We start from the raw sequence: 16,458 nt of genomic DNA on the forward strand, positions 1-16,458 counted from the left end.
CGTCACTTTCGCCTTCGGGGCTTTTTTGCGCAAAATAGTTTTTACCTGTCTACACTGGCCCTCTTGCGCAAAAGCATTTGCGCAAGAGGGCTTATCCCTGAGCGGGAGCATCATAGTATTTGAGCAAGAACACTGACAATCTTACATTAGATCGTCAGTGTTCTTGCGCAAATTCAAGCAGCCAGTGTAGACAGCTGGCAAGTTTTTGCTCAAAAGCAGGTGCTTTTGCGGAAAAACTTGCCAGTCTAGACGCACCCTCGGTGTGTGGGTTACACGGGCACACGGGGCCTGTCCTGGACATCGACTGGTGCCCACACAATAACCATGTCATTGCCAGCGGCTCTGAGGACTGCACTGTGATGGTGAGGGGGCTGGGGGCAGAGGTGTCCCTATGTGGGGCAGGGAATTGGGGCAGCCAGCTTCTCCTGGATGGGGTGAGATGGGCATTGTGCTCCCTGGGTAGGTGTATGTGTCCCATGCCCATGGTGGCAGGAAAGGCAGCTGCCCTGTGTTGAGCAAGAGGGTTCTCTGGTAGGGGTGGCCCTGGCTCCATGCTCCCAGAAGGGGCGGGGCTTGGATGGAAGGGGCATGACTGGGTAGCGCCATGCCCCTCCCACAACAGCCCCAGAGCCGTCTGGAGAGCACCATGCACTGCTTCAGCGATCATTTCAAGGGCCCCCAGCTCCTGTTGCCATGGCAACTTGAGACCACTGCTCCTCATTCTGCCATCTGTCACCATTGAGATCAGCCTCTCTCCATCCTCTTAGGAACCTCCCTTCAGGTAGTTGAAGGCTGCTCTCAAATCCCTCCTCACTCCTCTCTTCTGTAGACTAAATAAGCCCAAATCCGTCAGCCTCTCCTCGTGGGTCATATGCTCCAGCCCCCTCATCATTTTGGTCACTCTCTGCTGGACTCTCTCCAGTGCATCCACATCCTTTCCATAGTGGGGGGGGGGTGGGCAGAACTGGACGCAATACTCCAGACGTGGCCTCAGCAGCGTCTAATAAAGGGGAATCATCACTTCTCTAGATCTCCTGGCAATTCTCCTATTAATGCACCCTAATATGCTGTTAGCCTTCTTGGCTACAAGGGCAAACTGTTGACCCAGCGTCTCATACACGGTAATCACCACGTCTTTTTCTGCTGAACTGCTGCTTAGCCAGTCAATCTCCTGCTTGTAACGGTGCTTGGAATTCTTCCATCCGAAGTGCAGGATTCCGCACTCGTCTTTGCTGAACCTCATCAGATTTCTCTTGACTCAGAATCATAGAACACTAGAACTAGAAAGGACCTCAAGAGGTTATCGAGTTCAGTCCCCTGCCCTCACAGCAGAACCAAGCACCATATAGCTCATCCCTGACAGATATCCATCCAACCTGGTTTTAAATATCTCCAATGATGGAGATTCCACAACCTCCCTAGTCAATTTATTTCAGTGTTTAACCACTCTGACAGTTAGGAAGTATTTCCTAATGTCCAACCTAAACCTCCCTTGCTGCAATTTAACCCCATTCCTTCTTGAACAATCATCAGAAGAGAAAAAGAACAATTTTTATCCCTCCTCCTTACAACACATTTTTAGATACTTGAAAAACTGCTATCATATCCCCTCTCAGTTTTCTCTTTTCTAAACTAAACAAACCCAGTTCTTTCAGTCTTCCCTCAGAGCTCATGTTTTCTAGACCTGTAATCATTTTTATTGCTCTTCTCTGGAGCGTCTCCAATTTCACCACATCTTTCTTAAAATGTGGCTCCTAGAACTGGACACAATACTCCAATTGAGGCCTAATCAGTGCATAGTAGAGCGAAATAATGACTTCTCATGTCTTGCTCACCACACTCCTGTAAATGCATCCCAGAATCAAGTTTGCTTTTTTTGCAACAGTGTCAAACTCTTCACTCATATTTAGTTTGTGGTCCACTCTGACCCATAGATCCTTTTCAGCAGGACTCCTTCCTAGAGAGTCGCTTCCCATTTACGCCCAATCCTCCAACTTGTCTGGGTCACTCTGGACCTTATCCCTACCCTATAGCGTGTCTGCCTCTTCCTCCAGCTTAGTGTCATCCGCAAACTTGGTGAAGGTAAAATCCATCTCCTCATCCAGGTCATTAATAAAAGGTAGAACGAAACCGGCCCTAGAACTGACCCTTGGGCACTCTGCTTGATACCAACCTCCAAAGAGACATCGAGCCATTGATCACCCCCTATTGAGCCCAACAATCTAGACAGCTTTCTATCCACCTTACAGTCCATTTATCCAATCCATTCCGTAACTTGCTAGCAAGAATATCGCAGGAGACCGCATCAAAAGCTTTGCTAAAATCAAGGTATAGGAAATCCACCACCTTCCCCATATCCACAGAAGCAGTTAGGTTGTCATAGAAGGCAGTCAGGTTGGTCAGGCATCACTTGCCTTTGGTGAATCCATGTTGACTCTTCCCGATCACTTTCCTCTCTTCCAAGTGCTTCAAAATGGATTCCTTGGGGATCCCTTCTATGATTTTTCCTGGAATGAGGCGAGGCTGACGAATCTGTAGTCTCCTGGATTGTCCTTCTTCCCTTTTTTAAAGATGGGCACTACATTTGCCTTTTTCCAATTGTCCCAGACTTTCCTCAATCAATACGAATTTTAAAAGCTAATGGCCAATTACTCTGCAATAACATCTGCCAACTCCATCAGCACCCTCACATGCATTAGATCCAGCCCCCTGGATTGTGTCTGTCCATCTTTCCTCAATAATTCTTAACCTGTTCTTTCTCCACTGATTGCTGTCTACCTAAACCCCCTAGTGCAGTAGTGTGGGAACTGACCTTGTCTGTGAAGACAGAGGCAAAAAAACATTAAGACATTAATAGTTAGTAGATTTAAAATAAACAAAAGGCTTTTTTTCTTCATGCAGCACACAGTCAACCTGTGGAACTCCTTGCCAGAGGATGTTGTGAAAACCAGGCCCATCACAGGGTTCAAAAAAGAACTAGATACATTAATTGAGGTTAAGTCCATCAATTCTTATTAGACAGAAAGGGTAGGAATGGTGTCCCTAGCCTCTCTTTGTCAGGGGCTGGAAATGAATGACAGCAGGAGAGCCACTTGATAACCTGTTCTATTCATTCTCTCTGGGGCATCTAGCATCAGTCACTATCAGACGATAGGATACTGGGCTTATGTTCTTATGTTCCTGTATTCTTAATGAGTACTTCAGCTTTTCCCACATTCTTTGTCATTAAGGTACCATCCTCATGCAGTAAGGGACCCACACCTCCCCTGACCACCCTCTTAGTGCTCACATGCCTGTAGAAACCTGTCTTGTTACCCTTTACATGGCTTGCCAGCTGCAATTCCAATTACACTTTTGCCTTCCTGATTGCTCCCCTGCATTCTCCAGCAATATATTTATACTCCTATACTCCTCCCTAGTCATCTGTCCAAGTTTCTACTTCATCTAAGCTTCCTTTTTGCGTGAAAGCTCATCGGGATGTTTTCCTCCTGCCTTTAAGGCTTCTTTAAAATACAACCAGCTCTCCTGGATTCCTTTCCCCTTCATGTTAGCATCCCAGGAGATCCTGCCCTTCAGTTCTCTGTGGAAGTCAAAGTCTGCTTTTCTGAAGTCCAGGGGCTGTACTTTCCTTTCTTCCTTCAGTCAGGATCCTGAAATTGACCATCCCATGATCACTGCTGCCCAGGTTGCCACCCACATCTACTTCTTCTGCTAATTCCTCCCTGATTCGTGACAAGCAGATCAGGCTGCGCATAGCCCCTAGTTGATTCCTTCTGCACTTGTACCAGGAAGTTTACCCCTGCATTCTCCACATACTTCCTGGATTGTCTGCGTACTGCTCTGTTGGTCTCCCAACAGATGTCAGGGCAATTAAAGTCCTCCATGAGAACAAGGGACTGTGATCTGGAAGCTTCTGTTAGTAGTCAAAAGAAAGGCTGGTCTGCCTCATGCACCTGATCGGGTGGTCTATTGCAGACACGAACCATGACATCACCCCCTGTTGCTCCCGCCTCTAAACTTAACCCATAGGCTCTCAATAGGCTTTTCTTCCACTTTATACTGGAGCTCTGAGCAATCTTACTGCTCTCTTATATGCAGTGCAAGTCCTCCGCCTTTTCTCCCCTGCCTGTCCTTCTTGAACAGTTTATACCCTTCCTTGGTAAGGTTCCATTCATGTGAGTCATCCCACCAAGTCTCCAATATTCCTGTCAAATCATAGTTCTTTGACTGTGCCAGGACTTCTAATTCTTCCTGCTTGTTTCCCAGGCTTCTTGCATTCCTGTACAGATGCCTGAGATAACTTACTGATTGCCATATCTTCTCAGTACAAGCCGGATCCTCCTCTCTTGTACCTTCCTCCTTGTGTTTGTTTCTGGAACAGCATTTCACAGTGCCTGGGGCAGGGGGACCTGTCCAAGCCTTTCCTTGTCTTTCAACTCTCTGGCTCATTGGTGGGCAGCTCCCACTTCTGCGACCCAGGCGCCGATGTGTTTTTTGAGGAGCACAGCATCTTTCAGAAAAGCTCCCCACTGTCGGCAGAACCGTGGCTAGACTTTACTTTCGCTTTCGAAAGGACGCTTGATCAGCACAGCGCCTGAACGTGAGTATGCAAATGAAGCCCAGGATATTTCAATCCCGGGCTCATTTGACTTTTAAAGTGCTTGATTTGCATCCTTCTATCTGCAGAGGGATGCAGTCTAGACGGAGCCTAAGATAAGGCCGGGTGTGTCATGAGGCTGCTTCCTCCAGCACAGCTGATGAACCCCCTCGGCACATGATAAGTTAGTGACAGCCCCTGGCGATGTGGCCTTAACAGAACTTGGCTTTTGCTATTGAACTGAACAATAATTTTGGCTCCATGGGCTAGAGGAGATGCCAGATGGGCTTGTTCAGGGGAGGGGCAAAGGGATTTCTCCTGCTCCGGCTTCTCCGGCATCTCCTCCCGAGTTAGGTGCCTGTGGTTCTGGAAGCCAGCTTGATGTTGGCACTGCAGGTTCTTGCTATCCAGGGATCTCAAAGGTGCCGGCAAACCATACTCAGGAGATTTAAAATGGTCTATGGAATTAGGGGAAAAGAGAAAAAGGAGGCGGCACTTTCCCAAGCCCCACCCACACATTAAGCCCCGCCTACATAAGGCACTGCTCCCAGAAGGTTGCATAGGAAACTCACATACCTGCTGGGTTGGATTCACTGTCCCATGTAGGGGTGCTTAGTCCACTTACAGAGAGAAAGAATGAGTTTGTGCTGTAGCCCTAGCTGAGAGGGAGCTGCCTTTTAGCTCAAGCGGGCGAGGTTTGTGCTCCGTGCTCCAGAGGTCCCAAGTTTGGTTCTGGCCTGATAATCGTGAAGGCTCCACAGGCTGGTGGAAGCTGTTTTTGTGTAAGGGGACTGTTACGCCTTACTAAAACTCTGTGGGAGTTTTTTGGTTTGCCAGCTCCCACTTTCAGAGGGGGAAGGGTTCAGGAGGCTGACAGACCCCAGAGACAATGGAAAGCAGCCAACACTCCAGCTCAGCCTGATTGACAGGTTGGATAGGCCAGTGAGGAAGAGGAGAGGCCAGGCCCCATCCTCCCTGTGAGCTGGGATTGTTCTGGCTCTCTCTGAGCAAACAAGCTGTGTGCAGAAGAGGTCCTGCAAAGACAGAGAGCTGAAATAGGAGTACAAGCTGTGTGAAGAAATCCTGCAAAAACAGGGAGCTGAGAGACAGCCCAAGCAAAGCAAGCTGTGTGCGGAGGGGCAGTTTTTGCAGCAGCTGAGCCAGACACACACAGCTCAAGGAGCGTAGACCCTGTGTTGAGCAGCAGACTGGCAGTGCTCAGAGAGCCAAAAGGAACAGAGAAGCAACGCAAGAAGCTAGAGACTGGCCACACAGCACAGCCTGCAGCTGGATGTGGTGAGCAGCTGGGAACTGCAAAGTGTGGGGAGAGGCTCTGGACTGGGAGAGGGGTCTGGTCACTTAGAGCTTGAGGCTGTGTGGTCACTGCCAGAGCAAGCGTGTCCAGCCTGCAGCCCCCCCTGCAGCACATCCAAGGCCTCTAAGGGGCCTCTAAGGAAGAGACTGTGGACTGTCCTTACACTCTGCAGGCTGCTGTTTTGATGTCCCTGTGCTACAGAGCAGGGCTGTGTGTTCTCATTTAACCATTCTCATTTTTTTCTTATTCTTTTCTCTTTAATCAGTTGTTGTTTAATAAATTGTATTTGCTTTGAACCTTATGAAGTGATCACTGGGCCAAGAAGGCCTGCAGTGTAAAGAGAGCACCTCGGAGTGGGGACACCCTAACTCCTGCCCCCAGTGACTACAAGGTCGGGGATTAAGCCCCAGGAAACCTGGGCCCAGCCTTGTTGGGGTTTCAAGGGCTCTGCTACTCAGGAGAGTGGAGGGGGAGCCCTCAGGATCAGGGAGCCGTGGGGTAAAGGAAGTGGGAGCGGGGACTCAGATCCTTTCGCTGGTTCATTTCACCGGGGTGTATAGAAGCCAGGAAAGTTCCCCACAATAGCGGGATCATTCCCCCGCTTACATTTGGATTAATCTGAGGTTGTTCAAGGCACAATGCCCTGTGTTCACATACCCAAAAGGGGTTCCCCGCAACAATAAAGGAGCTGGAGCCACAGGAATTCTTGCGCACACAAAGTGCATTTAAACAAAAGCAGAGTAAGTTCCTCCACAATCCGGTAGGGGTGAACACGGCCCCGTTTGCAATTGCTGGCAGCGAGACCATGTGTCAGCTCTCAGCACATCTGCTTTACTAGCAAACGCCTTGAGAGGCTGCCAGTCCCAACCTTGCCTGGCTCATAAGAGTCAGAGCAACCCAGTTCCTGCATTCCCCAGGGACATCTCCCTGCAACAGCCAGTCCCTCTCCTGGGCCACTGACTGAAACCGCTGTGTCTGCTGCCTGGCCATGGACCAGCCTGAAAGGTTACCTGGGGGCTCACACCCCCTCGGTCCAACGGCCTGAGGTGGTTTATGGCGAAATCAGACCGGAGGGCGAATCAGGGGTTCCCACACTGCGGGATGTGACATAGTTCCCAGAGGTCTGCCAGCAAGGGCGGAGATAGAGGATGGGGCACATAAGGGCATTTGCCCCCTCTTATACCAACCCTCACCCGTTAGCACTTCTCCAGGGCAGACCACTCCTCCAGCCACAACGCTGGACAGAGCTTCCCTGGAGAGTATGTGTGGGGAAAGTTTGAGAAGGATGGCCTGGAAAAGAGGGTTTTTCAGGTTGGGAAGTCGGTCTCCTCCCTGCCTCAGCTTGGGCTTGCAAGTGGTAGGGTTGTGAGGGGAGCTATTGTGCAGCAGGGAGTATCCGGGGGCCCCTCGCCAGGCACTGAACTGTCCCTTCTGTCTCATTTCCTGCTGGCAGCAGGGTGTGGGTGTGATGTTTTGCAGTGGAGAAGGGATCAAGGCTCCCCAGGGCACTGAGCTTTCTCCTTCTTCTCCCAGCTCCCTGTCTCTGCTGTGCATGCTTAGAGCCACTCCCCGTACACAATGCATGATGCTCTCCACAGCCAGCTATCTCTGGCCAGGGTGTGGCACGAAGCTGCACGCAGCAGCATCTCTGCCTGTCCTCCTTCCTCCAACCTGGCAAGGCTGAAAACTGAAGATAAGATCAGGTTTTCTGCTGGGAAAACTGCAGCAGGAGAAGCAGGCGCATCCGTCCCATTAAGAAGACTCCTGCACCGTGAGTTTTGTTATACTTGTATTCACAATATTTGAATCTTTTCTTGGGAGCAGAGAATAGAGCTGGGTCTTTACTTACATGCTAAACAAATGAAATTGAAACACACCATCCCGTGTGCAGAGCTGGGAAAACTCTTTGGCTATGTCTACACTGGCCCCTTTTCCGGAAGGGGCATGTTAATTTCAGCTATCGTAGTAGGGAAATCCGCGGGGGATTTAAATATCCCCCGCGGCATTTAAATAAAAATGTCCACCGCTTTTTTCCGGCTTTTAGAAAAGCCGGAAAAGAGCGTCCACACTGGCCCCGATCCTCCGGAAAAAGCGCCCTTTTCCAGAGGCTCTTATTCCTACTTTGAAGTAGGAATAAGAGCCCCCGGAAAAGGGCGCTTTTTCCGGAGGATCGGGGCCAGTGTAGATGCTCTTTTCCGGCTTTTCTAAAAGCCAGAAAAAAGCGGCGGACATTTTTATTTAAATGCCGCGGGGGATATTTAAATCCCCCGCGGATTTCCCTACTACGATAGCTGAAATTAACATGCCCCTTCCGGAAAAGGGGCCAGTGTAGACGAGCCCTTTGGTTTTAAAATCAACAAGTGATAATAGCGTTTGGTGACTCACTGTTCAGTTTGGTACAAAATCGTATTTCCCCTGTTTGAACACCACATTGTGCTCCCAAGGTTTTTTTTTAAGAGCAGTCTGACTGAAAGAGAGATCTCCTCAGAATGCTTCGTTGGCACCTTTGAGACGACTGGGGAGCAGGCGGGGAAAGGAGGTAAGTGGGGGTGGAATTTGGGGCAGAGGGATAACTTGGGGCATAGGTGCGGGTTGAAGATGCCTAGCTATAGCAGAAGTTAGCACCTATGGTTGGGGGAGAGGTTTGGGAAGCCCTGCTTTTAGTGATAACGCACAAAAGGAAATGACAGGGCAGGGTAAAAAAAGCAAAACCAAAATACACCCATTTGCTAAGTCCAAACCTTCCGGTTAGCCAGGCACAACCTTTCTGTAAAGAGTTTTCTTATTTATACCAGGTTGCCATCATCTCTAGCCTCACAAGCTAGCAGCTCCAACTTCCACAGGCTCCGGCAGTGCTTTACCTTGTGTCCCCAAGGTGATGGATATCTAGGGGGGTCTCTCCCATACTTCTTTTTCTAGTCCAATAAACATTTTACAAGTCTTCCCTGGAGAGTTTCTCCCCCTGCTCTGTGTGTATATTCCCATGGACTTCCCATGCCTCTGCTGACTCGTATGTCATTAGGGGCTCCCATGTTTAGGATCCACATGCTCCCTGTCCACTAGGGACAGGGATATAGCTGTGTCCTCTGACCGTCTGGGGAAAATCTGTCTCTCCCTTTGTTTGGTCACATTCTCTAAAGCTTAATGTCTGAGGGTACATCTACACCTCAGCACTAATTCGAACTAACTTAATTCGAATTAGTTAATTTGAACTAAGCTAATTCGAACTAGTGCATCTAGACCTAAAAACTAGTTCGAATTAATGTTTTGCTAATTCGAACTAGCATGTCCACATTGAGTGGACCCTGAACCAAAGTTAAGGATGGCCGGAAGCAGTGCCGGCAGGGCATCAGATTAGGACTTAGAGCATGGAGCTGATGTCTCAGGCTAGCCGAGGGCTGTGCTTAAAGGGACCCGACCCCCATCCCGGACAGACAGTTCTCAGGGTTCCCCGCTTGCTTGTCTACCTCGATGAGGGACAGCAAAACAGTCCTGACTTGGAGTGCCCTGAGTGCCCACACTCGGCACATCACAGCATTCGGCCATCACCCTGGCTGCATTTGCCACAGGCTGCCATCCGGGGGGCTGCAGGAGAGCTTACACCCCGAGGAGCCCGCAGAGCCACCCCAGTCCTCCCCATCGTGGGCTCATACCCCATTCCTCCCTCACCTCCTTCCACTTACCCCTCCCTAGCCCCCCTTCCTGATGTACAAAATAAAGGACACGAGCGTTCAAAAATAGAAACTCTCTTTATTTAACAAAACTGGGAGTGGAGGGAGGGGATTAACCTCTGGGGAGACTGGGAAAAGGAAGTGGGAGAGGGGAAGAGAGAGGGTGGGAGTGAGGAGGGGGAAACCTGGGAGGAGGGAGCTGGAAGGGGTAAGCTAGGGAAAGAAGGGGGAAGGGAAGTATAAAACTATGGTACGCCATATCTTCAGTACTGTGTACAGATGTGATCTCCTCAACCCAGAAAAGATATTTTGGCCTTGGAAAGGGTTCCGAAAAGGGCAACTAAAATGATCAGGGGTTTGGAACAGGTCCCATATGAGGAGAGGCTAAAGTGACTGGGACTTTTCAGTTTGGAAAAGAGGAAACTGAGGGGGGATATGATAGAGGTCTATAAAATCATGAGTGGTGTGGAGAGGGTGTATAAAGAAAAGTTCTTCATTAGTTCCCATAATAGAAGGACTAGAGGACACCAAATGAAATGAATGGGTAGCAGGCTTCAAACTAATAACAAAAAGTTCTTCTTCACAAACCAAATAGTCAACCTGTGGAACTCCTTGCCACAGGAGGCTATGAAGGCTAGAACTATAACAGAGTTTAAAGAGAAGTTAGATAAATTCATGGAGGTTGGGTCCATGGAGTGCTATTAGCAAGGGGGTAGGAACGGTGTCCCTGGCCTCTGTTTGTAGAAGGCTGGAGATGGATGGCATGAGACAAATGGCTTGGTCATTGTCTTCAGTCCATTCCCTCCGGGGTAGCTGGTGCTGGCCGCTGTCGGCAGACAGGCTACTGAGCTAGATGGACCTTTGGTCTGACCCAGTACAGCCGTTCTTATGTTCTTATGTTCTAAGCTCAGGGTTGGGGGTCTCACTGGACCACCTTGATTTTCACACAAACCTGCTCCTGGGTTCGCATGTGGCCTTTGGTGGCCAGGCTGGCAGCTATTCTGCTCTAGACGGCCACTTTCCTGTGCCTAGTGCAGAGGTCGTGGACGTTGGAGGCCTCCCCCCAAACCTGGATGAGGTCTACGATCTCCGCACTAGACCAGGTGGGCGCCCACCACTTGCGGCCCCAGACAGGCTCCTGGGAGCTGCCAGCCTGGTCCCGGGAAGAGGGGGAGGGCTGGGGGGCAGCGGGTGGCTGGTTCGTGCCGTGCCAGGTGCAGGGTCTGCCGGCTGGGTGCTGGCAGGCTTGCACCTGGCACGGGCACCGTAGCCAGACCGTGCCCCTTTAAGGGCTCTGGGGCCGGGAGAGGGGCAGAAGAATTTCCCTGGTTGTGCCCAGAGTGGCCACCAGGGCAAGCTGGGAAGGGCTAGCCTCCCACTAGTTCGAATTAAGTGGCTACACAGCCCTTAATTTGAACTACTTAATTCGAACTAGGCATTAGTCCTCGTAGAATGAGGTTTACCTAGTTCGAATTAAGCGCTCCGCTAGTTCGAATGAACTTTGTAGTGTAGACATACCCTGAGTGTTGCCATGATTCACAGGCAGGGTTATGGCAGGTTGTGAGCAGAGCTACCTAGTTGCCCCACACTGAAAATGCCAAAAACTGGGCAGGCGGCAAAAAGGAGAGATTCTCCCCAAGAGAACAGATTCTCCAGAAACGTGTAGTTAACACAGATGTTGGATTCACCAGCCAGTCACAAACTGCTCCTGATTCCTCCCCGCTGGTTATCAAGAAGCTGAAAAAAAGAAAACACACAGCCCCCTTGATTGTCTCCACCCTGATTCTCACATATCCCTTGAGATCAAGATAGCTGGAGACAACAGAAGCCACCGCAGAAGGCATTCAATCGCTGGGAAAGCCTGAACTAAGTTAAGCTGTGTGGTTTGACAGGCTCCTCTAACAGCACATGTAGAGCTTAGGAGATTGCTTGGCCAACTCTGTACAAGGCAGTAAGGTAGCAGACAGCCAGAGAGGTTGTTGTGAGCATGGCCTGGAGGAGCAGAGTTCTCTGGGGCACAGGACCAGCTGGAGAGGCAGGTTTGGGATTTCTGGGCAAGGAAAGGGGCTCCTGCTGTTTGTTTGTTCCTCCTGGTGCAGGGGCACCGGACTGTCCATTTATTCAGGAAATAGATCGGACTGCACCAAGAAAATGCAATTGCAAACAACCCAACAAACCGCAAATAGCAGAGATGGAACAAACTCTGGGATAAACCTGGTGTCCTGGGACTGCTGATCTCCTGCCTGCAGCTGTGGTTCCTAACAGGCACTAACAGACCATCCTGTGGGCTGAGCTGCCCTTTCATTGCTCAATTAACAAACCCACCTGCTCTCCACCCCTTGGGATCTGATTCTTAGAAACACTTAGGCTACGTCTAGATTGCATCCCTTTTTCGTAAAAGGGATGCAAATTAGACGTATCGCAATTGCGAATGAGGCGGGGATTTAAATCTCCCCCACTTCATAAGCATAAAAATGGCTGCCGCTTTTTTTCGGCACGGAGCTTTGCCGGAAAAAAGTGCCAGTCTAGACACGGATCTTTCAGAAAATAAAGCCTTTTCCAAAAGATCTCTTATCCCTCTTAAAATAAGGGATAAGGGATCTTTCTCCCTGAGAAACATTGGGGCAAATCCCACCTAGAGGCCAGGATGCGATTACTATTGGTAGCACTCGGAGAGCCTGGGATAGACTGGCCCACGTGCAAAGAGCTGCGAGGTGGATGGATGTTGTGTAAAACGTTAGGTAACAATATAGACTCAGTGTGAGAAAGGGAAACAGAGACAAGAGGAGAAATGTATTTTTTCAACGTAGGGATGTTTGACAGTGGGTAATAGAATAGTTGACTAACCACATGAATTCTTAGGGATTAGTGGACTATTCTATAGTCCTTCGGGGTGGGACTAGCAGCCAGTGCACTCCAGCCCCCGTCCCGGGGAGTCCCCTGCCACCTCTCTCTGCTACCTCCGATACAGAGACAGCAGAACAGGGCGGAAGTAGCCCCTGTCCCTACAGGGTCCGAGCTACCTGTGGACAGAGACTACTGGGGGGTTAGAGAGTGAGGGAGGCTGCCACGGCAGAGGGCCCGCTAGGGGTCCCAGCGGACAGGGGCTGCTTCATGGCCCCCATTATATCCTCTCTGATAGAAGCAGCAACATGGAGAGGCAGGCTGCACCATGGAGACAGTACAGGGGGGAACTGACTCTTAAGCTGGCTCCTCCCAACACCAGCTCCTGCTTGCCCCGCTTGCTGCCTCTGATACATAGGCAGCAAAGGGAGGGAGAGAATGCAATTAGTCAACTAAATTCATGTGTTGGTTAATCAACTTATAGACTACTCGCTTCCGCTAGTTGAAGGTTGCCTAGAACAGTGGCAAAGCTTGGTCTCCACCTTGGGCTCTAACCACTAGACCATATTTCCCCTGGAGTAAGGGTTGGGTGAGAAGCCCTCCCCTGATTTCTTCCATGTCCTTTCCATTGGCAGGCCGGCTCCCCTGACTCTGCTGAGAGTGGCAAATGGAGTCACTTAACTCCTCACTTTCCCCCTTCAATGCGACAGCACCTGAGATGCCAGAAACATGGCAGGGAGCCTTCCTGATCATCATACTGCTCATCGGGCTGCCGGCCAACGGCTTCATTATCTGGCTGACAGGGTGGCGGCTGCGGTGCCGGGGCCTGTCCGTCTTCATCCTGAGCCTGGCCAGCTCCGACTTCCTCTTCCTCTGCGTCATGGTCATGCAGATCATGGAGACCCTGCAGGGTGACAACTGGGTGCTGGGTGCCTTCATGTGCCGCCTGCGCCACTTCCTCTTGGATTTAAGCTACCACTGCAGCCTCTTCCTGCTGGCTGCCCTCAGCGTGGACCGCTGCCTGCTGGTGCTGCTGCCCCTGTGGTACCACTGCCATCGCCCCCTGCGGCTCTCCACCTACATCTGCCTGGGCACCTGGGTGGCGGCTTCCTTGCTCAGCATCAAAGGCTTCGTCTTCCCCAAACTCGTCCTGTTTAAAGACGGGGTACTCGCCTGCTACAACGACCGGGGGAAGTACGAGTGGTCCCTGCGCTTCCTGGAGGTGCTGCTGGAGGGATTCTTCCCCTTTGTTGTCATGGTGACCACCCACGCTGTCACCTTGGCCCACACCTTGCGGCGCCACACCCGGGCCCCCAGCCAGTTCTACCGCATTGTGGCTGCCACCCTGACCGTCTACGTGCTGCTCAACCTCCCGTTCCAGATCACCCAGCTGCTCTTCCTGGTCGCCTTGGAGAACCAGGAGCTCTACAGTCGCCTCATCCCCTTCCTTATCTACACTGGCTACCTGATCAACCTCAACACTAGCATCAACCCCTACATCTACCTCATCTTCGGCTCCAACCTCTGCACAAGCTGCAGCCACCCCAAGACCTCCTCCCTTGCCTCAGCCCTCACAGAGGAGCTCGGGAAGAGCCCCAGACACACGTCTGAGGCGTCTTTCTCTGCCTAGCCCTGCCCACTCTACTCTCCCTGCATGGCCCAGCCCTTGCTCTGGCACAGCTCCAGTCACCAACCCAGGGGTTGCTGGCTCCCCTGACAGGCCCTGGCTGGAAGGACGGGGAATGTGCACAATACGAGTTCACTAGTCCAAGGCCTTGTGTAAATGGGTGCAAGGTGGGAGCTACCGGGGAAGTCAGATCAGTGTCAGGACCCTGTTTGCCCAGCCTAGTCAAACTCCTGACACATTCTCAGTAGGTGCAAACAGGGCCCAGCTCCCTGCAGATCGGGGCCCGTGAAGCTCCCAGACTTCAGCCAAGACCTGCTGCCCCGTTGGGCCTTTCTGGGCTTTGGAATCCTGACGTTAGTGGTGGCTCCACGGTCATGGTGCTTCAATGCAGTGGCCTTCTGCTCACTTCTGCCAGAGACCCACCATTGAAAGTGCCTCTACCCATCTAGCTCTGCCTCCTTGGGTGTCTGCAGCCTGACCATTCTGACCTCCAGAAAGCAGGCCCGGACTCCTCTTAGTGCACGAGGTTGGGACACAGAAGCTGCATCCCAGGAACACCCAAGGGGTAAGAATTGAGGCCCTGGGGCTGTCCTGTCGATCCCCTTCTCCCCACACACACCAGGGGACAGGTACAGCTCACTCTATCATTCCATGGGTGCAGGACACCCCAAAGAGAACCAAGCCCCCTGGCTTTAATTCTGATCCCTTGGGCATGTGGTTCTTTAATTCTGACCTCTTCCACCCCTCCCCGTCAGTTGCTCCCAGCAAGATGTCCAGTGGCTGCCCACCAGCACCTCCTGCGAGGGACTCAGACCCACCTGTGCAGGAGTGGAGTAAGAGCGGTGCCCTAGAGATGCACTGAGCTCCTGTCAGCCCAGCTCCTACCCCCAGCCAGGGGCACGTCCTGGGAGCTACCTGGCAAAAGGGGACCCTTCGGATCCAGAACCTAGTCAGCCTGGATCTGCTTGGTACCTCCATCAGGATAAGACAAGAGCTGTGAATTTATTCATTCTGGGGGTGCAGGGCCAGGGCCCCCTTGTCCCACTCAGGCACCTGGGAGGAGAAATTAAACCCAACAGGAGCCTCCAGCTAAAAGCACAGGCCTCTGCAGCTGAGCTAATGCCTCTTCCCCTCTGTTAGCAACAGGCCCAAGCAAGCTTGTAGCTATGGCCCAGGTCACCCAGCAGGGGCAGAGTGCCATGCAGAACCCGCCTGGGTCATCACATTTCCCCCTCCTGCTTGGGCCCCATTGCCCCCCCGCATCCTACAGCCCTCCCCCCCCTCTCCTGCAGTCACAGCGGCGGATGCTTCGTGTGCCCACTTCAGGGATCCTTTTCGCCAGCGATGCCAGGCTGGGGTGCAGATCCCGTCTGTGTGGGCTACAAGGAGAGTGTGAGCGACTATCACATGCAGGACGGGGGGGGGGGGGGTCGCCCAGTGCCAGGGGATTTGGCGTGTGGCTCTGGGTGAGCTGCACACATGCTGCTTTGCCACCTGCTGCACCAGTGAGCCCTGCTCTAAGGCCGACGTCCTGCGCCGCTCCCAGCCCACGCGTGTCCATGTGAGGTCGCTCGCCCTGTGGGGCACATTAAATGTCTTCCTGGCCAACGTGTCCTGTGCTGCTTGGGGGGCTGCCAGAGGCGGGAGCCACGTGTGTGCCTGGGAGCGGGGTCCCCTGGAGGGAAAAGCCCAGTGACCGTGCCCTGCACCCTGGGACAGCCGGGCTTCTGCCCAGGGCCACAAGGGGAGGCGCCTTTCCTTTAATCCGGGGGGGTTGCTGTGGCAGGGCCCCACCCCCGGGCAGGATCCCTAGCTCCTCCATTCTGGCCCCATATTGAGCCATCAATCTTGGCCCTACCAGCTGCCTCCCCATCTGACCCCTCCCCGACCCTCATCCTGGTCCCCCCACCTCCAGTCCATCCCCCCGTCCTGGTAGGGTTACCAGATAGCTTCAAAAAAAATATCGGACACACTTAATGGTGGGGGGAAGAGACTAGCTGGGAGGGGAGCGGTGCTGGCCGGGAGACGGAGGGGGGGGGGGGAAGCAGGGCTGGTGGGGTGGGTCGGGGGCAGCGGGGCTGGCCAGGGGTGATCAGGAGGAGGAGAACTGGTCGGTAGGAATCAGGGCTGACCGGGAGGGGGTCGGGGAGGAAGCGGAGGGGAGATCACAATGAAAATACCGCCAGGTACTACAGAGCAATAAAATGAGTCAAAATGAGTGTTGTGCTGCTGGGATCTGAATTTGGACTGGGACTGTGAAACTTATAAGTGTTCTTGAAAAGGGGGTTAATAGTAAAGTGGCAAAATTTGCAAATGTAAAATTACTCAAAACAGTTAAGTCCAAAACGGACTGCTAAGAGTTAGAAAGGGATCTCTCACAACTGGGTGCTTGGGCAACACAAGG

General features: G+C 52.0%; 1 protein-coding gene across 2 annotated transcripts; it reads left to right on the forward strand.

The window, feature by feature from the left end:
- The first annotated feature begins 98 nt into the window (after window positions 1–98).
- LOC102462035 (putative G protein-coupled receptor 152) lies at window positions 99–16,071 on the forward strand. 2 transcript variants are annotated; one of them, XM_075928515.2, is made up of 3 exons: window positions 4,607–5,893; window positions 7,446–7,683; window positions 13,063–16,071. In XM_075928515.2, exon 3 carries the CDS (start codon window positions 13,095–13,097, stop codon window positions 14,055–14,057), a length of 963 nt encoding a protein of 320 aa, XP_075784630.2. In that variant the 5' UTR covers window positions 4,607–5,893; window positions 7,446–7,683; window positions 13,063–13,094; the 3' UTR covers window positions 14,058–16,071. The 2 variants fall into 2 exon arrangements, with proteins under 2 accessions (XP_075784631.2, XP_075784630.2); XM_075928516.2 differs by lacking the exons at window positions 4,607–5,893; window positions 7,446–7,683 and adding an exon at window positions 99–4,600.
- Window positions 16,072–16,458: the final 387 nt, after the last annotated feature.

This window comes from Pelodiscus sinensis, chromosome 5 (genome assembly GCF_052426305.1).
Source record: "Pelodiscus sinensis isolate ZL-2025 chromosome 5, ASM5242630v1, whole genome shotgun sequence".
Taxonomy (NCBI): Eukaryota; Metazoa; Chordata; order Testudines; family Trionychidae; genus Pelodiscus; species Pelodiscus sinensis.

Coding starts and splice junctions, on each gene's coding strand:
- LOC102462035 (XM_075928516.2), top strand. CDS start 13,095: ATGGAGTCACTTAACTCCTCACTTTCCCCCTTCAATGCGACAGCACCT.